This window comes from Vulpes lagopus, chromosome 11, assembly GCF_018345385.1.
Source record: "Vulpes lagopus strain Blue_001 chromosome 11, ASM1834538v1, whole genome shotgun sequence".
Lineage (NCBI taxonomy): Eukaryota > Metazoa > Chordata > Mammalia > Carnivora > Canidae > Vulpes > Vulpes lagopus.
Genome location: NC_054834.1, coordinates 61,202,046 through 61,229,307, shown reverse-complemented (window position 1 = coordinate 61,229,307; position 27,262 = coordinate 61,202,046). Strand labels below are relative to the sequence as shown.

Sequence of the window (27,262 nt, the reverse complement as noted above, 5' to 3'; positions counted from 1 at the left end):
CATGATTTCAGGGTCCTGGGACTGAGCACTGCATCAGCTCCCTGCTCAGAGGGAGGCTGTTTCTCCCTCTCCCGGCCTCATGCTCTTTCTCTAATAAATAAAATCTTTAAAATAAATAAATAAAATCATTTAAGTTACCCAATATTATGGAGAAAAGTATGTGAAAGCCACACGAATAAATTCCTAATATGCTTAAGGACTTTGTAAACCCAGCTCATTTGATGCCTGTTGAACAGTAAGTTAAATAAAACCCTAATTCATTGATAGAGGCATTCTATACCCTCCCTCAAGAGTAGGAAGAGGTGGTATTTTTCTTATCACCACCAAGGAATATATCAAATATGTGCAAAAAAGAATGAGCAAAAGGTAAAACTACGAGGAACTTGGTAAAAATTGGCAAAACAATGTTCTGCTCTCCCTCTGCTGGCTCCTACGCAGTATTGTTCTTCAAAGATCTGTCCAAAGGCCTAATAAGGGTTCTCATGAAATCCCTAAAAATATTTAAAACTGTTCATATTGCTCATCTAAATAAGCCCTTTCTCAGGCCAAAATATCACCACCAAACCCATCTGTACCCTACCTATCTCATTAATAATAGCTAATATAGAAAAAGCTAAAACATGTAGACTCTAATGGCTTGACTCCTAATTTTCCAAGAGAGTAATTCAAAAGAAAGTAATTATTTTCTACTTTTCTAAGAATGTGATTCTTACTCATAGATTGTGGTGTGGGCTGATAAAGCAGGGGAAACACTGCATTTTGAGTTAGATAACATGGGTATGAATCTTGGCTTTCCCTATTACTTACTGGTTGTGTAACCTTTATTAATTGTCACTTATATATTGGTTGTATAGTATTACTATTTCTGGAGCTGAGTTTTATCAACCTCTAAGTAAAGAAGCTGTGCAACAGAACTGTTGGATCCTTTTTCACTTCTAATATTTTATGATTCCAAGTGCTGTTAAATCACAAAATTTTAATGATTTATTTCTGCTGCTTCTTTATACCATTTGGGTCATTCTCAGAGACAAGCCAAAATGGTTGAAACCATCTCTGTGATCATCAGCTTCCTTCCTTGATGTAGTGCCAAACACACTGTGGACATGCAAATGAATCTTAATTGATACAATAATGGTTATGATGGCAATGAAGAGCCCAGGGATTTTAATTTGAGCCAAATTCTCTCCTGGTTATATGGCTAGTATTTTGAGTAGCAGCTGTGAACAGATCTGCATTTTCCCCATGCCTCTCCCACAACAGTCTGAAATTTTTGCTTCAAATGAGAAAAATCAGAAGCTAAAAATGCAGCTTCAATCTGTACCTCTGTCCAGTTGTTAAACTCCCTATTTTGCATTTCTTTAAATCAACTGACTCTTAAATATTGTTGCAAGGAAGGAGGGTACAAAGTGGTGAGAGGGAAGTCGGGAGATACAGGTTCAAATAACAATGAATAATAACTCAGGTTAATATCCATCTTTCAGAATTAGAACATATGTCATGAATGACAGAACATATGTGAGCTGATACTCCAGTGTTTCCAGATATAATTGGAAGTTCATAAATAGTAGTAAGAGTAATTATAGTTACCAGTTATTGAGCTTACAGTGTGCTAGGCACTTTGTATATGCATATGTGTGTGTGTATATGATATATACATATATGAGGTGTACACACACACACACACACACACATATATATGAAGGGTATTGTGATATTGTAATCTATAACAAGAAATTTATATTTGGTCTTGGTCTTCTTCCCTTGCAGGAATGTAAAACCCTTGGAATTTCCTAAGTGGTCAGTGTGATAAAAGTCTTTTGTGGTTCATAACAAACCCCTTACAACCGCACCATAGTTTATGTTAATGAAGAACTATTGAGAAGCCACAAAGGTTGGGAGGGAAATGGGGCTGGAGATTACGTTAATCACCAGTGGCCAATGATTTAATCAATCTTACCTACTTAATGAAGCCTCCATAAAAACCCAAAAGCACAAGGTTCAGAAAATCTCCCAGGTTGGGGAACACATGCAAGGATCTAGGAAAGTGGTGTGCCCCAGAAAGGGCATGGAAGTTCTCTGTGCCTATTCCTACATATTTTGTCCCATGCATCTCTTACCTGGTGATTCCTGTTACACTTTTCTAATAAACTGGTAATCTATTAAGTAAAATGTTTTCTTGAGTTTTGTGAGCTATTCTAGCAAATCAATAGCACCTAAGAAGGGAATGATGGGAACCTCTGATGTATAGCCAGTGGATCAGAAGCACTTACGATTAGCATCTGAAGTGGGGAAGGGGCAGTCTTGTACAACTGAACTCTTAACCTATGGGGCCTGACACTATCTCCCAGCTGGTGTCACAGAATTGCTCTATCTATTAGTACTGCTGCAGTATTGTGTCCACAGTACCTAAAATTTAGTCACCAACAGAAATCAGATTTTGGGATGCCTGGGTAGCTCAGTGCTTGAGTGAGTGTCTGCCTTCAGCTCAGGGAATGGTCCCAGAGTCCAGGATCGAGTCCCACATTGGGCTCCCCCTCAAGAAACCTGCTTCTCTCTCTGCCTATGTCTCTGCCTCTCTGTGTCTCTCATGAATAAATAAAAAATCTTAAAAAAGAACACAGATTTTTTTTGTATCAAAGTTGTTACAGATATCTCAAAATATCATTTACAGTCATTACTACTTTGAAATTATGGTAGTTATTAGATTTAACTAGACTATGCCATTTTATGCAGTTTTAAAATATATCTGCAAATTTTTTTTTATATTCTTCCCATTGAGAGGTAGGAGCTATGTTCCCACCTCTTGAATCTGTACTAAGCTCAATGAGTTGCATATAAACAACAGAATGAGGTAGAAGTGACAATACATGACTCTAGGGTGTAAGTCATAAAAGGCAAAGCAGTTTTCACCTTGATGAAACACAAGCACTGGGAGCTCCGAGCCACCATGTAATAAACCCAGGTACCCGATGGTTACTATGCTGTGGAAGACCAAACTAGCCTAAACAGAGAGACCTGTAAGACAGAAAGAGAGCGAGCAAGCTGGCCAGCCTCCAACAGCTCTTATTTTGATTGGTAGAAACAATATGTGTATTACAAAGTCTCTGTACTCTGCTGATGGGAACACAAACTATTCCTAGTCCTGTGTAAGCATCAGAAATTGCTTGGCCTGGGAAGCGTGGGTGGCCCAGCGGTTGAACATCTGCCTTGGGCTCAGGGCGTGATCCCAGAGTCCAGGGATCCAGTCCCATATAGGGCTCCTTGCATGGAGCCTGCTTCTCCTGGCTCTGCCTCTCTCTGTCTTTCATGAATAAATTTTTAAAATCTTAAAAAAAAGAAAAGAAAAGAAAAGAAACTGTTTGGCCTACTGCTTTTTGGTGTCAACTCTCATGGAGTTTCAGTCTTCCATTGCACAGATCAATACTCAGCCAAAGGACAAGGGGAAAGATACATCTGGGTAGACAGATCTTTCTCTGTGCCACTTCCCCCTCTCTGATGTCTTCTCATTGGCTTCCCTCAGTTCCTTTTCTGTCTCCAGTGAGACTGTTGGTCTTTCTTTAAATTCCCTTCCTGTTCTGCCCTCCAGGCAGTAAGCTGGAGCCATTGTAGGACTTCCCTTACTTGTTTGTTCTCTCCTCTCAGGAATCACAATTCTGTATTGCATGTTGTCCCATGTCTGAAAACAGTCACTTCAAATGTCATGCCCAGTTTTCTAGTTGGATCCAGGGGGCGGGCAATTCTGCATAAGCAGAAGTTCAGATATATCTATTAAAACATAAAAAACTGAATTATGCACACCAGATTTCTAGGACTTTGTAAGAGAAAAGGATATAACATACCTTATTAATTTTATATTAATTACATGTTCAAATGTTTTAGATATAATAGATTAAACAAAATATAGTTCTAAGATTAATTTCACTGGTTTCTTTTTACCTTTGTAATATTGCAACTGGAAAATTTATGATTACCTACACTGACTCGCATTATACTTCTAATGACCAGTACTCCTTTACAGCAGCCTCTTGTACTAATAAAACCCCTGTTGTCAACTCTCTTCTTCCATGGCTTTTGGGACTCTGCTCTTCCCTAGTTTTCCTGCCACCTCACTGTCTGCTCCTCAGAACTCTCTTCTGAGACCTAAAACTATTGTTCTCAAATTTTGGCATACTGCAAGATCACCTAATTGCTTGCCAAAAATGCAGATTCTCAGAGTTTATCTGCACAGATTCTAATGTAATCTGTACATTTTTTATTAAGAAGATTCTCATTTTGTTCTCATCTCTATTTTCCAACTGGTTACTACATGTCTTAGAGATGTCTCAAACTTAACATATCTTTGTTTCTATTTTCCCTAACCCTTTGTCCTCCTAGTTACCTGAGCTAGAACCCTAAAATCATTCTTTCTTTCTTCCTCACATCTACATCTAATCAGTTATAAAATCCAACTAAATCTAATTGCTTAACCTCTATCCTCTCTATGCTTCCTTAAATCCTTTACTTCAGGGTTTCTCAATCTTGGCCTTCCTGATATTACAACAGTTCTTTGTCATGAGGGATTATTTTGTGCATTGCAGGATGTTTAGAAGTTTCCCTGTCTTCACCCCAGTATTTATCAGTAGGACCCCTTAGTATGAACAATCAAAAATGTCTCCAAATATTACCAAATGTCTTGGGGGGGGGATCACCTCTAACCCCATAGAGCCAATGCCTTCATTGATTGAGGTCCTCACTGTTAATCACTGGCATTAGGGCAAGACATGCCATCTGACCCTCCTGCCCAGGACTGTATGTCTTCCCTATTTTCCACTCTTCCTATAGTTCTACAGTTTTCCTCAGTATAAAACCTAGTATTTCTAATATGGCATAAAAAGGGTACTATTTGTCCTCTACTTATCTCTCCAGCTTTCCACGGCAAGATACTGAATTCCTTGCAGTTTTCCTTAAGGATGGAAGAAAGTCATAAGAAGTGTTAGAATAAATGTCAAATACACTAGTAGCTTATGACATAAATGCAAAACTCCTGGGATGTTTTAGAGAATATAAAACAATGTAACTATGTGCTTTGTGAAACACAGGCAGAATTGTGTTAAATATACATAGTAAGTTAGTAAACTATAAGGCATGCCAAAGTTAAATTTAAAAATTTGATGGAATAGAGTCATTTATGGTTAAAAAGGGATAGAAAAACGAAGGTATGAATAACTGTGCCATCTCTGGGCTGAAAGCTTTGTCAGCCCTAAATTAGCTACCCATAACACTTCATATAGTCTCATAGGTACGTGCTCTATCCAAGAAATGCAAATAAAATCAGTATCTGTCCACCAAGCTAACGCGTAGGCTCTGGTTGTGGCCAAGCACGTTTCCCTGCATCTCCAACAGAGCAGGTGTGTGCCACTGGTGCAAGGTACTTTCCACTTGTGGACCTCCTTGCTATGACCTCAACTCTAGTCCTCATAAGTATATCATCAGTGGAAGAGGCTGATGCGGCAGACAGAACATATGAATATTGCATATTGAATATTGCAATATTGCATGAATATTACATAACTCGTAACTCAGGTGACATTACCCTTCCCTTTGCTTGCACCCTTTCCTAAGGGTGTCAACTTACTCCAACTATTTCCCTTGCTTCTCACTGGGTATTTAAATTGATTCAATAAACCAGGTTATTCAAGCATCTTAATTTGGTCTGGAAGCTTTCTAATTACCTGCAGGATAGCTTCGCTAGTCGTGCGCTTGGAGGCCGCCAGTGAGCCAAGTTAGTTTTCCATAGCGCAGCTCAAGGCAAGCATCAATCTCCCCCCCTCTGAACGCAGCTGCCTTCGCGGCTCTCATTTTGTCTTGTTTGTGCCCTCGGGGTTTCTATTAACGGCATTTATCACATCACATCACACTGTGACCAACTGTTTACTCCTCTGTTCTAGGGCTTGTCTGGGAGTTCTCTCCAAGCAGACATTTCTTAGCAAAGTATCAACCACAAAGTAACAAGAGAATGATTGAATGTGGCCTCCTGCAGACAGAGCTGCAGTCGACTATCCCTAGTGTTTGGCCTTTCTCCCGTTCCTTAGTTCCAAGAGTGACTTGATTTAGCAGAGCAGCAAAACTCTGCGGAACGGAAGCGGTAGAGAGGAACACAGGCTCACTGCAGAGAAATCACTCGCCAGCGGAGGTGTGGGTGTGCCTCCTCTTCCTCCTCCGTCTCACATTTTTCACTTGGCAGGTGAGAAAAACAGTACTTTTGATGTTGCCCGCCGCCACCTGAAAATCGTTGAAGGCTGGGGCCCTTCGGCCGAAGGGATCACAAACTCTCAAAAGCCTCTAGATGAATAAAATCCACTTTCGGCAGCCCAGGTGGCTCAGCGGTTGAGCATCTGCCTTCAGCCCAGGGCGTGACCCCGGGGTCCTGGAATCGAATCCCGCGTCGGGCTCAAGCATGGAGCCTGCTTCTTCCTCTGTGTTTCTGCCTCTCTCTCTCTCTGGGTCTCTATGAATAAACAAATAAAATCTTTAAAACAACAACAGAGCACCTAAACTGTAGCAGAAAATAGGGAATGCAAGAAACACCGTTTCTCCCCTCAAAATTTACAAGCATCTTCCGGGAGCCTGCATCCTACTCGAAGCAATAAACACAGCTATTTTTGTACTTTATGATAAAAGAGACGCGCGCTGAAATAGATTCTTCGCTCGAACAAGAGAAATCACCTACAATTGTGAGACTACAAATAAACATCGGGTCTGTCCTCGGGGTTCTTGTTACTTCTCCGGGGACCAGAGGAGTGGGGCGCAGAAATCTGGCCTCACGCCCAGGCGCAGAGATTTGCGAACACGATCTAAGTCAGCGGAACCTGAGTCTCGTAAGAAGAAAGGGCCTCACGGAGCTCCCAACGCCCTCACCTCGGAGGACAGACGGCAAAGCCGGGAGCAAGCGTCGGAGGCAGCCATTGCTTCCCCCGGACTCTTCCGCCAATCAACGCCGCCCCGCCCCTTCCGCCCGGGAGGCCGGCCAGGCTTGGGTCGCTCTAGGCCGCTCCTGGGCGTCTCTTTATGGTACGGCTGAGGCTCTCTAGCCGGCGCCCGCCGTCCTCTCAGTGGTAGCGCGGGGAAGAGAGGAAAGAGCTGGCGGCCGAGTCGGCTCTCGGCGATTGCGGGTGCAGCCGGAGCCGGAGCTCCGCAGAGGACCGTACGAGCTGAGGTGCAAGGGGCCGGCGGGGAGGGGGCTCTGGGGAGGGCGCGGGTGTGGAGACAGGGCCGTGGGGGAGCCCGGGAGCCCGGGGCTGGCTCCAGCGGTTCTCCCAGGAGAGGTGGGACGAGAGGCCTAGACACGTGAGAGGGACTTTGAGCTGTTGGCTGGGGCCTCCTGCAGCTCGCCGCCCCGCGGAGCCCCCCGCCTGCCCCAGCTCCTCGTTGGGACCCTCGTGTCAGCGCGGCCGGGGTCGCACCTGTGTCCTCCGCGGGTTGTCGCCTCTTCTCCCGAGACCTGGAGCCCCCCAAAGCTATGCCTGATGCTTTGTAGTATTTACAAGAGGGTGATTGTGGCCTTGAACCTGGTGCACAGCCTGCGTGGCTCCTGTTTCGTTTTATTTATATTTTTATTTTATTTTATTTATTTATTTATTTATTTATTTATACATTATTTATTTATTTATACATACATACATCATACACACATACATACATACATACAAACAGGCATCCTCCCAGCCCCAGATGCTTGGGTGAGGCCGATCAGTTTTCATTCGTCCATCCCAAGGGCGTGAACCTAGTAAATGATCCCTGGATGTATCTGGTAGCTTGAAACATTGTGAGGTGGCTGTCAGCTAGGGGCGTTATGCGCGTGCCCACCGTGCCCACGTCTGGAGGGAGGGGGAATGATTGCAGCGTCCTGCGGACCTGGTCACCCTGACTTGGAGAGATTCATCCTCCGGGGTGTGAGATTGTGGCACTTTCTGAACATGTATTCAAATACTTTTTTTTTTTTTTTTAAACTAGAGAGGCGACAGCTGTAAAAGAGGAACTAGATGTTTCCTTGTCCTCACAGAGCTTAATGTATCATTGCAAAACTAACGACGACAACAAAACCTGTGTCTCGGTGCTATGAAAAGGGAAGTCCCTGAAGTACCTCTTTTGCTCACCGGATGCAGAGAATAAAAACCTGCCTTCCAACAGCTGAGAATAGAGCAAAAGTTGTAATGCACTGTGAAATTGTTCTGCAGACGCAGAGGCAAAAGGACCCATAATAATAGTATTTGGGGTGGGGGGGGGCGGGGGAAGGCACACCAAATACCTGAAGACACTGGTGCTGCCCTGAAGGATACTTTGCAGGTAGCTGTAGTTTGGCCTGGAGTATGTGGCGTTTGAACCAGTATGGCATTGGTAGGGAGTCCAGACTCTTTTTTTTTTTTTTTTTTTAAGATTTATTTATTTATTTATGAGAGAGAGAGAGAGAGAGAGAGAGAGAGGCAGAGATGGAGGTATTTTCAGCAGAGTGATTCAGAGTTCAGTTTCACAGTCACTTATTCAACAGCTGTAGTGTTAAGTATCCTTTGATAATTTGGGCCACATCCCAAATCAGGTAGAATTAAGAGAGCTTGGCAAAGTCTTCTTGGACTGGAAACGGTCTCTCGGTTGTTGAAATCCCACTTCAGTTCTCCTTGACCTTTAAGGACTAGAGGCCTAGAGACGCATTACGAATTTGGAAGCCTGAAGGGTTTGCTAAATTGTTCCCAAAATGATCTGAAAGTATGCTACACGAAGCATCACAAAATCTAAGGGGAGTACATTAGATAAATCATTAGGGCCTAATTAATAGGGATTCTTCATATATAGTGAAATTAGTTTTTTGGGTTTTTTTTGTTGTTGTTCTTTTTTTTTCTTCCATTAAGCAAGAACTTGAACGCTGTAACAGGCTCTGTGCTAGGCGTGATAACTAGAGCTTCAAGTTTCAGTTTCTTCATCTGTAAATGGGGATGATAGTACTTATGTCACTATTGTCAAGATTTAAGGGGCTGACATTTGTGCTTAGTGCTTTACCTGGCACTTAACTAACTACAGCACTTTAACCAAATATCTTAAATGGCACTGTTGACTATTTTGGTTTTAAGTTCTCTTTACCTTTCTTGTTGGGCCTCTTAAAGACCATCTCATTTGGCTCTTTAACCCTTCTTTTAATGTCCATTCACTCCTAGTGTGAGTGGTTGGTATTTGAAGATAATGGGCACAAAAAGTTAACAGTTGCAAGAGGCATGACTTGTATTTGTATGCCTAGGACTAAAACTGCTGACTCGTAAAGTAGGGGCAGATTTTTTTTTTTCATTAATTAAATGAGAGATAATCTAGGAAAATGCCTTGTAAATTTCTAAGGCACCTCCCTCATACAAGAGTAAAAAAGGCATTTTTCAGAAAGGGAAAGACTTATACTATGTAAGTTGATCTAAAAATCAGTCAATTTCTTGTTTGGCCAGATTTCTTCCTAATGCTACTTTTTCTCACTAATTAAGTGACTGGAAAAGCAGTATTAAGGGAAACCAACATACTGGAAAATATTATATCACCCGTCTAAATTTTGGGAAGAAAAAAATTATGTCCCTTAATTAATCCCTATCTTCTTCTACTCGTTTTGTTAGTGGCAATGGTATGTGTGGTGTCCTGCTTTAATTCCTTTAGGAGCCCTGTGATAATGTCCTAGACCTTGTGTTACTAGGAAAGCTTGCTAGCGTCCTTTCCTTATATGAGGTTGCTCAGCCACAATCTAATCTGCCTATCTTAAGAGTTTGGTAATGGGTAGGAAGTGGTAATGCTTAAAAGCTTATTCCATAGAACCTATGGAATAATATATACATGTATAAATTTTAAATAAATTATTAAAAAAAAAAAACAGCGAACTCATAGATACAGAGAACAGATTGGTGGTTGCCAGAGGTGGGGGGTGGACAAAGTGGGTGAAAGGGTCAAAAGATAGAAACTTCCAGTTATAAGATAAAGTAATGGGGTTGTAATGTACAGCAGGGTGACAATAGTTACTGACACTGTATTGGGTATTTGAAAGTTGCTAAGAAAGTAAATCTTAAAAGTTCTGATCACAAGAAAAACAATTTGTAGCCCCCTGGTGATGGATGTTAACTAGACTTCTTGTGATCTTTCACAACATATGCAAATATTGAATCATTATCTTGTACATCTGAAACATAATAATGTCCATCAGTTAAAGAAAACTACTTGTTTCTTGAGCTTGCAGTGTTTAAATCACAGGGAGCAACTAATTTTGTCTTATCTATTCTACACTTAACGGACGATCATTGTCTTTTGACTCATTTGGTAGTGCTGTAGGAATACTAAATGTTAATTTTAGAATCACAAAGCATATGTAGGCACTGACTAACAACCCTAAAGTAGGGGAGGAGGGCGGGTGTTAGAGGGGAATGGGTGACGGGCACTGAGGTGGACACTTGACGGGATGAGCACTGGGTGTTTTTCTGTATGTTGGTAAGTTGAACACCAATAAAAATTAATTAAAAAAAAAAAGAAAAAAAAAACGACTTTCTGCTCACAAAAACAAAAACAAAAACAAAAAAAACCCTAAAGCCCAAAATGCAAAAAGTTTTAGGGATTTTTCAAATTACAAAAAATATCCAGAATTAGTAAAGAGAGACTTTATTTGAAAGGGTTATGAATAAATAAATAAAATCTTTAAAAAAAAAAAAAAAGAAAGAAAGAGTTATGGCAATAAGGGACAAAGAACTGTTGTAATGGAGAGAATTCTTTGACCAAAAGATCTATCAGCATCTCAAGGGAGTAGTAAAAGATGCTAGAATGGAACTAGATTTGATTGTAAATTGCAGGGTGTTTTACTCTGAGGCCAGCCTATTCTCTGGAGTTGTGGGCTCTGATAGGAAGGAGAGAAACTTAAAATATAGCTAAGGAGGATTTTGGTTCCCATTGGTCTCACTGAGCTCCCTGCTCAGCAGGGAGTCTGCTTCCCTTCTTCCCCTCCTCTAGTCTTACTGCTAGCTGGTGTGTGAGCTTGCCTGCGCTCCCTCTCTCTCTCTTTCAAATAAATAAATCTTAAAAAAAAAAAAAAATTCACGGATTTATAAATGAGGCAGTGAATGGGAACTTGTAAGGCCTTTGTCTTTCTTAGCCATAGGTAGGCAAGGGGGTATTCTCAGAGTCTTATAGAAGCCATAAAGAGAGGGATGGGACAATTTCTTTAATCATAACTCTTAAAGAATGAGGAACATAGATCTCAGGTAAAATTCAACCTCTCAAAAGGCATTTTTGCTATTTGAAATGGAAAATATATGAATAAAATTTATATACTTATAAATTCAACTTATAAATTTATAAGTATTATAAATAAATACTTAAATTCATCCAAACCTCTATACAAGAAGGCCTTAGACGTATTGACCCTTCAGAAATTAAGTGTTAGTTTTTGTAAATCCTACTTCACTAGGTGTAGCTTAAAGGTACTTGAAGACCTGGATCTCATTTGTATCATAGTAAAATCTTCCCAAAGGTGGAGGAACACAACTAAAGTAATCAGATCTAAATGAAAACATTTAAGGTTTTTCATTTGTTACTGGTTTTCATCTTACCCGATTATGAGCAAGACTGTTTTTTTTTTTTTTTCTTCTTCTTCCATGAGGAATTCTAGATATTATACTGGTTACAGTGATTGGTTAAAGCAAATTAATCTATTCCTGTGTTTAAAAGAATTTTCCACATGGAAAAAGTTGCACACGAAAAGGGGGTGGTAGTAAAATCATGACTGTCACACAAATATAAAATTATGGACACATGGTTTTTGTTTCCCTTATTAATGAGGAACTGGTAAGATGTTATAACCAGTTCAAATGACAAAAGAACATTTATTGATCAGGAATATTAAAATAAATGAGTAAATGGAAGCAAAATGGTCTTCCACAGTGGGCCAGAGAGCCCATTGAATCTCCATTAGACAGAAGTTAGAAGAATATAGATGAGGGGCAACTGGGTGGCTCAGCCCATTAAGTGTCTGCCTTCAGCTCAGGTCATGATCCCTGGACTGGGATCCAGCCATATTGGGCTTCCTGCTCAGTGGGGAGTCTGCTTTTCCCTTTCGCCTCCCCCTGCTTGTGTTCTCTCCCTCGCTCTGTCAAATAAATAAATAAATAAATAAATAAATAAATAAATAAATAAAATAAATCTTTATAGACAAGAATTGTATTTGCATTGCTATTCATTATTTACTGTTGTCAGCTGTACAATAGCAATGGAAGCAAGGCAGTGGAAGACACAGAGCTGTCATAATCAGAATGTGAAAACCTTGACAGCTGTGCTTTCAATAATGCAAGTATTTCTCTATACATCTGTTTTATCAAATTTATGACTCCTCTCTCCTCATAATCTTCCCTAAATCTCAAACTTCCTGGAAGGCAAGTTCATATTTGTGTGTGTATTTTCCTTTTTAAGATATGCTCTATAAATATGGAAGATGATTGGTTAATGTTTTCTTACCTAAAGCGGTGGATCTCAAACTAACATGCTTACATATCACCTGGGGATCTTTTTTTTTTTAAATGTAGATCCTGGATTCAGTAGGCCCCGTGTCCTTACTGAGATTCTTGTTTTCTAATAAGTTCCTGGCTGATGCCAGTACTGGTTCTTGGACAGTAAATAGGAGAGCATCTCTGACTGTTAATTAAGGAAGGTGTTAGATTAATCATTACATCATTGCATGGAGAACATTGCATCATGTAGGTGAAGGGAAAAACATGAAGCTACTAGACAGTCATAAAAAAAAATTAATTGTGGACCGCATTGCCAGAACAAAGACCAAAATGAGCAAAAGAAACAGTTGCTGGGAAACATATCCAAAGAGCTCTGCAGCAGAACTTTAGCTTAGGGAAGGAAGACAGAAATAAGGACATTGAGTAATACAACGGGGAAGGAGCAGCCAGAGTCTGTAATTTTTATTTTTATATTTTTAAATTTGTTTTTAAAGATTTTATTTATTTATTTATGAGAGCACCGTGAGAGAAGCAGAGACACAGGCAGAAGAAGCAGACTCCTGTGGGAAGCTTGATGCGGGACCTCCAGGACCACACTCATAGCCGAAGGCAGATGCTCAACCGCTGAGCCATCCAGGCGCCCCAGGCTATAATTTTTAAAAGTCAGGCAGTAAACACTTAAGATCACCCGCTGAAATCTTGTACTCCTTGAGCTAGCCTGACTTTTCTTTAGCTTTATCTTAGCCACGCATGAACAAACTGCCTAATAATAGATCAGGAATAAACTTAATGTAAGGCTTTAAGCAATAAAACTTCATTGACACAGGTGTATACACTTTAACTATGACAGCTAAATGAGTGGTACAGTGGTGCCATTGAGTTTTAATATGCGTGTAAAATTTATTATTTATTTATTTAATTATCTATCTATTTATTTATTTATTTTTGCTGTAACTGGAAGTCTATTTTCTGATAGGACATTTTAGTTTTAAAGTGAGCAGGTCCTATAATTTATTAGTGGGAAGTTCAGCTTTTAGCGACAAGTAAGAAGTGGGGCATAATGTGAAGCTGGTACCAAAGAAGTATCTCTACTCACTGGAAGATGCAAAAAATACAGTAAATGATGTCAAATTTAGCAAATAAAAATACACGATGCCCAGTTAAATTCGAATTTCAGACAAACTACTTTTTAGCAATATTTGGGATATAAGGGCAGCCCAGGTGGCTCAGTGGTTTAGTGCTGCCTTCAGTCTAGGGTGTGATCCTGGAGACCTGGGATTGAGTCCCACATCAGGCTCCCTGCATGGAGCCTGCTTCTCCTTCTGCCTGTGCCTCTGCCTCTCTCTCCTTATGTGTCTCTCATGAATAAATAAATAAAATATTTTTTAAAATATTTGGGATATAAATAAAATACACATTATCTAAAATTCATATTTAACTGAGCATACTGTATTTTATCTGGCAACTCCTAGTAAATCTACTCTAACAGTGACACCTGAGGCTGCTTAGAAAATGGTATTGTGCAGCAGTTTAATTTCTTCAAGTGTTCCTCCAAAAATTATAGTACTCAAAAGTGTGCCAAGAGCGCTTTTCAACTGAAAGCACCTGTTTATCAGAAGAGGATGTTTTCAAAGGTGAATAGGGTCATGGCTAAGTTGAACTAAAAACACATTTAATTAACAGTGTACTCTCCAACTAGGAGTTCAGGTTCACAGTTAAGGTTAATATAAGAATTTTTGCTCTTGTGGAAGATATCCAAGCAAATACTTACCATAAAAAAGTGATTTAATAGGAATTTAATCATATTTCCAAGTTTCTAAGGGAGATCATTTAAGTACACTGGCATAATTCAGAATCTTGCTTATTAGCAAGATTGCAACCCTCACGAACTATATAATAATTTAGACAAGATAAAAGGAAAGTAAACACATGAACTCACTTGGTCTTTAGAGATTGCAGTAAGTATTCCAGTGATATTCCACTACACATTCACTGGAATATTTATTTATTTTCATTTTTAAATTTAAATTTTAGTTAGTAAACATGTGCAATATTGATTTCTGGAGTAGATTCAGTTATTCATCACATACAACACCCAGTGCTCATCACACCAGTGCTCTAGCCCATCCCCCATCCACCTCCCCTCCATCACCCTTCAGTTTGTTCTCTATCATTAAGAAGTTTGTATCCCTCTCTTCTTTTCCCCCTTCCCATATGTTCATCTGTTTTCTTTCTTAAATTCCACATAGGAGTGAGCTCATATGGTATTTGTCTTTCTCTAAGTGACTTATTTCACTTACATAATACACTCTAGCTCCGTCCATGTTGTTGCAAAAGACAAGATTTCACTCTTTTTGATGGCTGTCGATTGTTTATCATGTATTGTCTTTTTTTATTGTCTGTATATCTGTTTTTTTGATATGTCTGCTCAATTCTTTTGCCAGTGTTAATGGTTTGTCTTTTTATTGTTGTAGTTTTTTAACAATCTGGATACAAGGATTTGGCTGATAAATACTGTTTGCATATTTTCTCTCAACATACGGCTTTCTAATTAATATTTGGAATTTTGACTTCTGAATAAAAGTAATCTTGATGAAACTTACCGCTTTTTCTGTTATGGCAGTTGGTTTCTGTGTTTTGCTAAATCTCTGCCTATACAACATTATAAATATGGTCTCCAGTGTTTTCTCCAAAAGTCTTTAGTGTAGCTCTAATGCTGAAGACTATGAACTATCTTGAATTAATCTTCATCTATAGTTTATGGTACTGGCCAACATTTATTTTTCTCATGGATATCCACTTGTTTCAAAACCACTTGTTGAAAAAAACTTCCTTTTCCCATAGGATTGGCTTTGTACCTTTACTAGAAATCATTTGAACATATAAATGGGGTATATCTCTTGGGTTTATATTTGATCCCATTGATATGTTTATGTCTATCTTTAAGATAAGTGTGTACCCTCCTGATTGCAGGAAGTCCATTCTGATTGGACTGGATGGTCTTCTAGCTTTGTTCTTTTTTCTGATTGTTTTGGATATAGGAAGTCCTTTGCATTCTATTTAAATTTTAGATGGGGAAAAAAAAAATTTTAGATGGGTGCAGCGGGGGGGGGGGGGGGGGGGGGGGGGGGTGGGGGCGTGGTTTGGGGTGGCTCAGCGGTTTAGCACCACCTTCAGCCCTGGGTGTGATCCTGGAGATCTGGAATCGAGTCCCGCATCGGGCTCCCTGCATGGAGCCTGCTTCTCCCTCTGCCTGTATCTCTGCCTCTCTCTCTGTGTCTGTCATGAATGAATGAATGAATGAATGAATGAATGAATAAATAAATAAATTTTAGATGAAGCTTATTAATTTATTATTACAATTGCATTGAATCTATAAACTAATATAAGGAGAACATTTATTTTTTAATTTTTTTAAAGATTATATTTATTTATTCATGAGACACAGAGAGGCAGACACATAGCTGAGGGAGAAACAGGCTCCCTGCAGGGAGCCGGATGCGGGACTCACCCCAGGACCCCAGGACCCCAGGACCACGCCCTGAGCAGAAGGCAGCCGCTCAACTGCTGAGCCACCCAGGTGTCCCAGAAGAACAGGCATTTAAGCAATTCTGTGTCTTCCGACATATGGATGCAGGGTATCTCACCATTTATTTTGGCCTTTTAAATTACCTTTCAACAAATTTTGTACATTTTAGTGTACAGATCTTACATGTTTTGTTAAAATTATTCCTAAGTATTTCATATTTCTTTAATGACACTTTCAGTGGTTGTAGTTTTTGATATGTATTGCTGGATTCTGTGTACTAAATTATTTTTATGAATGTTTTGCCTATGTTCACAAGGAATTTAGGTTCTTTTTTTTTATTTTTTGCAAAGTCCTTGGTTTTATATCAAGGTAATGCTTGCCTTTAAGTAAGTTGTGAATTAAAAAAAGAAAAAAAAAAGATGAAAGGAACAGATGCCACAGTAGCCAAGGAAAAAAATTCCCTAATGCGTAAAAATGTATTAATTCTATGGACACATAGAATTTCCAAAATGAATTTCCTAAGTCACAAGATGCTTTTCCTATCAAATATGGTGAAGGTAGTCCAAGTCTCTGAATGCTAAGAAATTTTATGTTCAGAAAATAAGTTTCATGGCTACAAATTGGTGATAGTTACCTAAAAATATAAATAATCGAGCATCAATAAGAGAGTAAGCATTAGCAGTTTCCAAAATGTGCTGGGGAAGCTGTTTGTTGACCAAGTTTCTTTCCTTGTGTTGACTGTTAAAGAAAAGTCAGAGCCAGATTTGAGAACCATATCTGTTAAAGTACAGCATAGTTTGTTGTTTTGTAACTATATCTCTGGCTTCCTCTTTCCCACTCCTTAATTCATTTTAGCCTACATTTCTGCTAAAAGAAATCTAATTATCTGTATAACACAAGCCATTTTATCTGATGCACTTGCCACAATTACTGGGAAGTTAAGTTTTAAAAGCCGATTAAAATAGAATAAAAAATATATGAATATGCTCCATCTTAGTTAGCTTTTAAACTTTTTTTTTTTTTTTTAAAGATTCATTTATTTATTTATGATAGACACAGAGAGAGAGGCAGAGACACAGGCAGAGGGAGAAGCAGGCTCCATGCCGGGAGCCCGACGCGGAACTCTATCCCGGGACTCTAGGATCGCGCCCTGGGCCAAAGGCAGGTGCCAAACCACTGAGCCACCCAGGGATCCCCAGCTTTTAAACATTTTAAGTTAAAATGTTCAGTGACATTTTGAACTTTAGATTGTATTCTATTTTTTTAACTTTAGTATTTTAACTGAAAACAGGTGTATATTTATTCACTATTTTTTGTTACATGAGACCAGAGTCATCTTTGTATATGGTTTTATATGATCTTATATGAATGTAGTTTTTCTCTAAAGAAAACATTGGGAAGTGTCTAAGCTTTCTAACAAGTTTTTTTTTTTTTTTAATATGGAGCAAAGTTTATAAAAACACATACAAAATATCAGAATCCTAGATTTTTCAGTACTCTTACACTATCCAGATTTCAGTGATTCACATTGATTTTCAGCAATTTTTTCCAGTATTTGTTGTTTCTTTCCTTTAAGAATTCCACTAAGCTTTTGTATTTGCTTTGAAAAATATTTATGAAAATTTTCAAATGGTACAGAAAATAATGAAACACTTGTGTATATGCCTTCAATTTAATCTTCCATAAATCTCTTTTAAAAGGTTCCTTTCTCCTTAGAAGTATGTATACCACAAATTTGGTATTTCTTATTCATGTATATTGTACCATGATATTTTCATCCATAAAACATGCACTATTTTGTGTATTTAAAATTTTACATAAATAATACGGTATGTATCCTTTTACAACTTTTTCACTTAAGATTATCTTTAAGATTTACCAATGTTGATTCACTTAATTCATGTGGTTAACTGTCCTATAGAAGTGCCTATTGAGTACTGCTTTCTCCTTAAAATTAGATCTCCAGCTTTTCACTGCCAAAGACCATAAATGCTCAAAGTGTTTGTATATGTAAAACAGAAAGTCCTTGTGCTCTTTTGGGACATATATTTTTTGGCAGACACCTAGAGCTGAAAGTGCAAGGTCCTGGAATGTGGACTTGTTTAATTTTATCAGAAATTGCCAAAAACACTCCCCAATTGCCTGCATTGCAGGCAATTGCAGTTTACATTCCTACCAGTGTATAAGGAGCATATAAGAATTGGCCACAATTTAACCAGATTATAAGGTTTTTAAAATTTTGCTAAGCAAATGTTTGAGAAATGGTATTTAGTTAGGTGGGTTTTTGGGTTTTGTTTTTTTTTTTTTTTTTTGATAACTATAAAGGTTGAACATCTTTGTATGCATTTATTGGCTATTTTGTTCTCTTCCTCTCTGAATTGCCTATCTGTATTTGCTTTTTTTTTTTTTTTTTTAAGATTTTATTTATTTGAGAGAGAGAGAATGCTTAGTTTTCTAATGGGTTCTTTGTCATTTTCTAATTGTCGAACTCAGAATTTTTTATGTATATTTGGGATAATAATCCTAACCATGCCTTTCAAGTATGGCTGTTTTTCATCCTTTAGAGTTATAAGGAAATGTTTAATTTTAATTTTGACATATAATCAAATGTATCCATCTTTTCCTTTGGTATGTGCTTTCTTGTTTGAGAAATTCTTCTCTATCCCAATATCCCAGAGTCTTCTGTTTTTTTAATAGACATTACTATAGTTTTTCTTTTCTTGTTTAATTCTTTAATCCATCTGGAATTGACTTTTTTTTGGTGAGAAAGAGCTCTTAGTCTTTTTCCATGTGGTTAGCTGGTTATCCCCTAATCTTTTTTTTTTTTTTTTTTTTAATTTTTATTTATTTATGATAGTCACACACAGAGAGAGAGGCAGAAACATAGGCAGAGAGAGAAGCAGGCTCCATGCACCGGGAGCCGATAATGGGATTCGATCCCGGGTCTCCAGGATCACGCCCTGGGCCAAAGGCAGGCGCCAAACCGCTGCGCCACCCAGGGATCCCTATCCCCTAATCTTTTATTAAATCTTTTCCCCCTTCATGTGCAATACCCACTGATTTTATAAAATCGCATGTCATATACTGCACCAAGCCCTCATCTTTTCATGGATCTATTTGTCTATACTGTACTATATTTGTACTAATACTATGTTAAACAGTATAACTGTTTTAATAACAGCTTTATAGTAAATAAATATCTTACTTTGTTTTCCTTCAAGATTATCTTGACTTTCTTGGATTTTTACTCTTCTATATAAGCCAAATGCTAAATTCCAAGGGAGAATGGGTGAAATACTTGCTGGGATTTGATTGAAATAGTATTGAATTTATGGATAAATTCCCAGAGAATTTATATACCTTGGTAAGATTTCCATTAATTTCAATATTTATTTAGGGTATCATTTTTGTCTTTGTGCTTATTAATTTTCTCCGTAAAAGTCTTGCATATCTTTTGTAGGATTTTTTTCTTTTAAAGATTTTATTTATTTATTCATGAGAGACACAGAGAGAGAGGCAGAGGGAAAAAGCAGGCTCCATGCAGGGAGCCTGACATGAGACCCCGTCCCGAGACTCCAGGATCACACCCCAGGCCAAAAGCAGGCGCTAAACCGCTGAGCCACCCAGGGATCCCTGTAGGATTTATTTTGTAACATCTCTTAATGTTTCTAGCATCATTGTTGAATTATCTTACGAGTTGTAATAGTTTGTCTATTGAACCTTTTGTATTTTCTGTGTAGATATTATCATCATCTTTGAGTAATACTTCTTTCTCAATTCCTATACCTTTTAATACAGTGGAAGCTTTAATATAGTGTTAAATAGCAAGTATTCTTTTGTGGTTCTAACTTTATGGGGAAGGCCTCTAATGTTTTATGATTAAATAATGTTTATTATAGGCTTTTGGTAAATGCCTTTCTATTCCTTGCTTGCTAAGACTTTCTTTCTTTTAAATAAGTGTTGAATGTTACCAAATGCTTTTTCATTTTCCCAGATTAAAAGTTTGCAGCACAAAATCTGACTTTTCACTGTTTTCTCTAGGGTGATCAGCACATGACCTGCTAGAGAGAGAGATTTCTAGGTAAAATCAAACAAGATTTGCCAGAATCAAGAGTGATGGATCCATGTTCAGTTGGAGTTCAGCTTCGTACCACAAATGAGTGCCATAAAACCTACTACACTCGTCACACGGGTTTCAAGACTTTGCAAGAATTGTCATCAAATGATATGCTTTTACTTCAACTTAGAACTGGAATGACACTTTCTGGGAACAATACCATTTGCTTCCATCATGCAAAAATTTACATTGACAGATTTGAGGATTTGCAGAAGTCATGTTGTGACCCATTTAACATACACAAAAAGCTAGCCAAAAAAAATTTGCATGTCATTGACTTAGATGATGCCACTTTTCTGAGTGCAAAATTTGGAAGACAGCTTGTACCTGGATGGAAGCTTTGTCCAAAATGTACACAAATAATCAATGGAAGTGTGGATGTTGATTCTGAAGACCGGCAGAGAAGAAAACCTGATTCAGATGTATGTGTAGCAGTAATTTTTTCTGCTATGTTACTTCTACCATGTGGGGTTTTGTTGAACTATAAAGAAATCATATTTATGTTATTATTTATTAATTGTGAATTAAAGTTGGGGAGGTGAATATACTGTTTCTAAATATTTCTGTATACCCTACTGGATGATAAAGTAGGCTTGAGAAAGGAATAATATACTATGTCCATGACTCAAGCTGTAACTCCTAGCTAGGGCTATGATGTCGGGAGTGACCTTTAGAACATTGTGGTAAAACCAGGACTTTATTATCTTAGTTTGTTTTCTAATGCCAAAGTAACTCAGTGAGACATGCTAGCCAGTAAGGATCTGTATAGCAGAATGAATTCCCCTTTCTTATGAAGGACTTAAAAATTACTGCTTTAAAACAAACACCAGAGAAATGACTTGCAATAATTGTTTCTTCAGTCTTTCTCCTTTGGCACTAATACCATTCTTGTTGGGTTTTTTAGATGCTTGTGAGTTTCCTTTGCTTCTAGCTCAGAGTTTTTACTTGGTATGATTAGGCTAATTTCAGGAATCCCTATGGTCAAAAAGCATAAATTTTTACATTATAAATACTGAATATTTATAACTCTCTTATTAACATGCCCTACATTCAGATTACTTAACTATATCAGAAAAAAATTGAGATTTCATAAAGCTATCTTTGGTGTAGAACAAAGACAAGTATATCAAAGGAGCACTTCTCAAAATTTCTATTTATAACCAATTTATAATTCTTGCTGCTGGGATATTTTTCTCAATTTCCTCCTTTTCATTATATTAATAAACCAGATTGAAAGATAATTAAAATTTTAAATTACATATAGTGCTTCCCTTTTATTCTCCCCTCAGAGGCATATATCCAGGACTCAGTGTTATCTTGCAGTTCATAATAGGTACTTGCTGCTATCACTTTAGGTGTCTTCATTTATTTATTTGTTGGTCTTGTGGAATATATCACATAAACTGTTTTTCCCCCAGATAATGAACTTAAATCCTTAACCACTAAAATTTTGTTTTACTAAAGCTTTTTAAAAAGATAATACTATTTCAGAACTTAAAACCGTATTACCTCTCTGCTTTTTTTTAAGGAAAGGAAAGAACCTTTCCTTAAGAACTCAAGATCCTATTAGGAACCTCAGTTGTTGTTTTGTTTTGTTTTGTTTTGTTTTTTTAAGATTTAGTTTTTTTTTTTTTTAAGGAATCTCCACACCCAACATAGGGCTCAGACTCATAACCCCAAGATCATGAGTTATAAGCTCCACCATTTGAGCCTGCCAAGTGCTCCAGGAACCTCAGCATTATGCCCTTGGGTTATACAGTGGTTTTTCTGCCTTTCTTCCTATATTGGCAGCAGCCATTGCAGTTTTCACAATGTCTGTTGCCCCTCCCCATATACCAGAGACTAAAATTAGATAATGAAAATATTACAAGTAAATTAACCAATAAACATTGAATATTGTGTAGGGCTGTGTAGTTTTTGTACTTGGGCTCTAAAACCTTTTTTGTGAATTCCTAACTGTCCTTGAGGTTAAGGGATAATCTGGATTAACATCAAGTTAAAAATTAATCTGTTCATGGTCTGTTATCAAGATTTGAGTTGATAATTTGTTTATCTTTATTCAGGGAAGAACTGCTAAAGCTTTGAGGTCATTGCAATTTGCAAACCCAGGAAAGCAAACTGAATTTGCTCCAGAAACTGGTAAAAGAGAAAAAAGAAGGCTCACAAAAAATGCTACCACTGGTTCTGACAGGTAAGCTGTGTGTTCATTTAAGGCCTATATTAACTTGCTGCTTCACATCTGTATTGTTTCACTATCTTAAGTTTTGAATTTTCTGGGTAGATATTTTAAATTGGATAATCTGGGATTATAAGAATCTTCAAGGACTGCAGATAAAATTAAGGTATCCCTTTCAATTCTAAAAATTTATTTCTCAGAAAGCGTCAATGAAGTGAACAAGGTAACATTTTTGGCATGAGAATTAAAATTTAGACATATACTTAAAACAATTTTTTTAAAGCATTGGTATATAATTAGGTATATCACTTCTCTATGGGTGGCAGCTAAAAATTCAATCTTATGAGATTTCAAGGTTGCTTTTTTATTTTTTACATGTCTAAAATAGAAACAGTCGTGGTACAGTCAACAGAATGAATGAGAAAACTAAATTGTTTAGAATATGACTTTTTAAATTGAACATTTCTAAAACACAGGTTGACAAAGAAATGTTAGTATAATCATTCAGAATTATTTTCCATATATGCCATTTATTCCATCTGTTAAGTTTTTCCATTGAGTCATTTAATTGTTTTTAAGCCAGTTTTGCTCGTGTCCACTAAAGAACAAGAAACAGATTAATTGCAGTATAAAAACCAATAGGTTAGTAGAAAGAGATTGGTAAACAACAAAATGTACCACTATGAAGCATCCATTCTTATTGCTTTTAAGGTAAGGGGAAGATATTTTAAACAAATATTTTTTGGAAATAGTAAAGGAATGGACTGAGTTGACTTTTAAATGGACTTCTAGAGGCATATTCAGGCTTTTTGGATTTGTCTCAACACTTTCAAATGAGATCTCTTATTTTCAACACAGTTTATTTACTACTAAATGTAGAGTAGGCTTGTGTCTGAAAAGTTATATGCCAGTTTTGCAGGACTTCATCCCTAATTCAAAATATTATACCTCCTTAAATTTGTTTTCATTACCCTATTTTCAACAACATATTAAAAAATAATGTGTGAGGTGTAATTCATCTTGTATTTTATTTTACAGACAAGTGATACCAGCGAAGAGTAAGGTCTATGATAGCCAGGGTCTCCTGATTTTCAGTGGAATGGACCTTTGTGACTGCCTTGATGAAGACTGTTTAGGATGTTTCTATGCTTGTCCTGCCTGTGGTTCCACCAAATGTGGAGCTGAGTGCCGCTGTGACCGCAAGTGGCTATATGAGCAGATCGAAATTGAAGGAGGAGAAATCATTCATAATAAACATGCTGGATAATTTGTGGTATCAAATTATGGGATCTTTAAAGATCCCTTCTTTATTTCTAAAACTCCGTCATTCTAAGATACATTTTAAAGTTGATTGCCAAATGATGAAGATTTGAAAACCACCTCGACACGCACTCATTGTGCACTAATGTTGCATTTAGGGTGTTTTAAGATTCATTATTTGATAGAAATTTAGATGGGCTCTTCCTTAGCAGTCAGCTTTAAGCCTGTCCAGATCAATGTCAACAGGTAGGTAAAGGCAGTCCTCCTTTAGCTGAGCTCAAATTTCAGTTAAGACAGTATATACTGTGAGCAGTTACATGAGGTACAAACTTCCTTGCTAGCTCTTTGGTCCACAAATCATTATGTAACAGATGTGCTTCATTATCACTGACCAATCACAGTACTTCTCTCAAATTCTGCTCGTGATCGGTTACTGCACATCTGTCCTTCAGTTTGCGCATAGACAGCAAAGCTTGTGGATATGTTGTCTCCTTGTCGCCCATGGGACATTTTATAAAAGTGGATCATCAAAAGAACTGGCCAACAAAGATAAAAGTGAGTGAAGAAATGAAAAATGATAAGACTAGACATGAGATTTGAAATGACAGTAAATGGAGTTGTAGAAGAAATCATTGATGGGGATGTTGGCACTGCTATTCTAGAGCCTCAGCTAGGGGAACCTCGTGGAGGCAAGCTTAACATAAATAGAGCAATTGGTTGTGATGAGAAGGTCGAATATATTCCAGAGGCAGAGATGCTAAAAACTTCATTTAAAGGAAATTAGAGTTGTTTTACAACATTGGAAGTACAAATGATAAAATGGTGGAAGCTGATCCAAACTTGAGTATGATAGTTTGCAGTGGTTATAGAATAAATACTTAGTATCCAAAGTTAACAAAAAGACAAGCACTCTTCAGACCACTCTTGATTAGTTTTTTAACAATGAAATGACACTTTAATTCTCAGTGTTTCTAATGTTTAAATTACAGTGTACTAAAATCCTTCTTTTTACAATGTTTTCATTTTCTTTTATTTATAACTGACCAAGTTTTTAATATTTTGCTGGATTTTTAAAGGTCAAAGAACATTTTCCCCATTGATTAATAAAATTGCTTTGAATGGCCATGTTTGTGGTCCTACACCACTATGCAAGCCAAGGACGATAGCTGAGAACAGTGCCCACCTACTTCAGGAAAAGTTAATTTTGATAAAACTTGGTGGTTGAGTGTTAAAAATATTTTAGAAATAATCTATACCCTATCTGTGTGCTAAAATTGTCTCACAACTTACCCTTAAAAAAAAGTTATAGTATTGTGAACCTTTCATGGTTTAGATCATATGTTTTTGGTGAGAATTTGTTGTTGATGGCAAAAATTTCATTCTATGTATAAAGCATGGATATATATACAATACATAAACAGGGATACATTGTATCTATGGTATGGCAATTAGGATTAAAAGGCCTAAAAAAGGCTCTAAGGTAGTAAGAATGGAAAAAAAAAACACAAGTTAAACGCTACTTGAGAGAGAATGTAAATTATTTGGAAATTGGCTGAATCTTGATATACAGGTTTTGTATAGAATTTGTTTGGGTGCTGTTGGGAGGATGAGAGTGAGTGATAACCTTTCTACTCTTTTTTTTAAGCAGCTACCTATCTGTCTAAAATCTTTTATCATCTAGGAGATTGCCATTAAACTAGGTTTTTGCTTTGTTTTTCCTAAATTAGAGTACTTGGAATCTGATTGAGCTTTCAGCAGTTTAAAATGCTTTTTAGCCATTGAAATGAAATTTATACAGTCAGTTTGATTGAACTGACCAGTAGGGTTTATTTTTATTCCTGTATACTTTTGGTATCTGTTGAACAGATTTTACTTTGATGGAATGCCATTTTGAACCATGGAATTGTCATTAAGTTACAATTGTTCACTGACCTAATTATCAGAAGTATAGTTAGTATCAGTTCTTCAATTCACATTTCAACAGAGCACTGGCAAAAAAAAACTATTTTGGATTTATATACTTAAATCAGATGCTAGATTTTTTTTTTCTGAATTAAGGAAGTATTGTGTTATAGAGGATACGCAGACTTCCAATTTTATCTGGGTTCATACTATTTAATGAACTGGGTTCATTAGACATGAGTTGCATTATGTTTTTGTTGGTTCTAAGTAAGTATGATTTAGTATCTTGTTTAAGCCATTCTATAGAAACAAATTTAAATCTCAGATTTTTTTTGTTGTTTAAAACAGGAATATATTTTCAAAAGAATAAATGACTTTAAAATTTAACTTGTCTATATTTCAGCATTCCTTAGTAGAACATTTCTGTTACCTTTCAAAGATGGTAATAGTTAATTTAAGTTTCAAGGGTAAATTTCTGGAACAATTTTGCTTATATTTGTTCATTATACCTTAAGAGACCAGACTTTGTGAACATGCACAATGTTTACAGAGAGGTATATCTAATTTAGAGTGTGCTATAATAAAAGCTGTGTTTTGGGAAAATTACATCATGAGTCCACTTACTATTTTTTAATCTAGAATTACAGAAATACAGAATGCAATGAAATTGTCTAGATTCTTTTTATATTTTGCATAAGTATGGTTCCAGGTGGCTAAGTTATTTTAAGATACTATTAATTTAACAAGCAGAAATAAGAGCGATACGAACCTTTAATTTCTGTATATGGGTCCCACTTGAGAAGTTAACGTAAGGCCATAAACATTGGTCTTACACAGATTGGCCACAAACATTAAAGTAAAAATGCCTGTACGTATTTGAAATAAATGGCACCTCCTTGTGATCTTTTTCCTATTTCTTTTTACAAGTATAAGAAAATAGTTACCTTTGAAATGTTATACTTGAGAGTCTTCTATTTTTAAAATGTTACATCTGCTTCTGTGTAACAAGCTGTCCTACCACCTGACAAAATTCTCCAGAAGAATGCACTCATGTCCTTTCAAATATTCCATGTTCAGAACCTCAGAACCTCTGAACACATTGGAGAGCCTAAGTAATATGAGTATTCTGTAAACAACAACAAAATGTTTGTTTTTTAATGGGGATGGCTGTCTGAAGTGTAGCGTAGTTTGTAATACAGCACTGGAGGTGAGTTTTGTTGGACAAAATCTGAACAGTTCTTTGAAAGCTGTTGCTGCCCCAAAAAGACAGATCCCACTGTGGCCTCTCATCCCCACCCTCCCGGGTCAAGTGACAACATATAAAACGGAGGGGTTTTTAGAGGACTGCACTTGGGTAATTAGATGTTTTCCTTCTGCATTGCGGATACCCTGAAAGGAATAGCTTAAGGTCCTCGTATAAGTCATGTGGCACACACTGCCTTAGTTTTTGCTGACCTCTGCTGGTATCTTGATGTAAATAAACTCTTTGCTGCTATTACTTAATGCTTAATCTCTTCGCTTCTAAATTAAACAGGGAACACTGGTAATTACATTGAAGTGGGATATTTTAAGGAACCCTGGAAGTCGAATGATTTCTCCTTGTAACATTCTTAGGTCTCACCCAGCAGTAATCGACCAGGTTTCTTTTTTTTTTTTTTTTTTTTTAAATTTTTATTTATTTATGATAGTCACAGAGAGAGAGAGAAAGGCAGAGACACAGGCAGAGGGAGAAGCAGGCTCCATGCACCGGGAGCCCGACGTGGGATTCGATCCCGGGTCTCCAGGAT

General features: G+C 37.3%; 1 protein-coding gene and 1 long non-coding RNA gene across 2 annotated transcripts; one reads left to right on the top strand and one right to left on the bottom strand.

Annotated features, from left to right (window-relative positions):
• Window positions 1–1,458: 1,458 nt before the first annotated feature.
• Window positions 1,459–6,958, bottom strand: LOC121471901. The gene is made up of 2 exons (XR_005982731.1): window positions 6,710–6,958; window positions 1,459–6,487 (listed from the first exon to the last, which is right to left on the bottom strand). It is a non-coding gene; the product is annotated as an uncharacterized LOC121471901 (long non-coding RNA).
• Window positions 6,959–7,077: 119 nt separating this feature from the next.
• Window positions 7,078–26,377, top strand: LOC121471745 (ADP ribosylation factor like GTPase 14 effector protein). The gene is made up of 4 exons (XM_041722515.1): window positions 7,078–7,195; window positions 20,062–20,559; window positions 22,201–22,328; window positions 23,352–26,377. Exons 2-4 carry the CDS (start codon window positions 20,137–20,139, stop codon window positions 23,578–23,580), a joined length of 780 nt encoding a protein of 259 aa, XP_041578449.1. The 5' UTR covers window positions 7,078–7,195; window positions 20,062–20,136; the 3' UTR covers window positions 23,581–26,377.
• Window positions 26,378–27,262: the final 885 nt, after the last annotated feature.

Excerpts from the sequence above, each read along its gene's own strand:
- LOC121471745 (XM_041722515.1), top strand. The coding sequence starts at position 20,137 with ATGGATCCATGTTCAGTTGGAGTTCAGCTTCGTACCACAAATGAGTGC. Across the intron at positions 20,560-22,200 it reads GAAGAAAACCTGATTCAGAT|GGAAGAACTGCTAAAGCTTT; the intron begins GTATGTGTAGCA and ends ATCTTTATTCAG. Across the intron at positions 22,329-23,351 it reads GCTACCACTGGTTCTGACAG|ACAAGTGATACCAGCGAAGA; the intron begins GTAAGCTGTGTG and ends TTTATTTTACAG.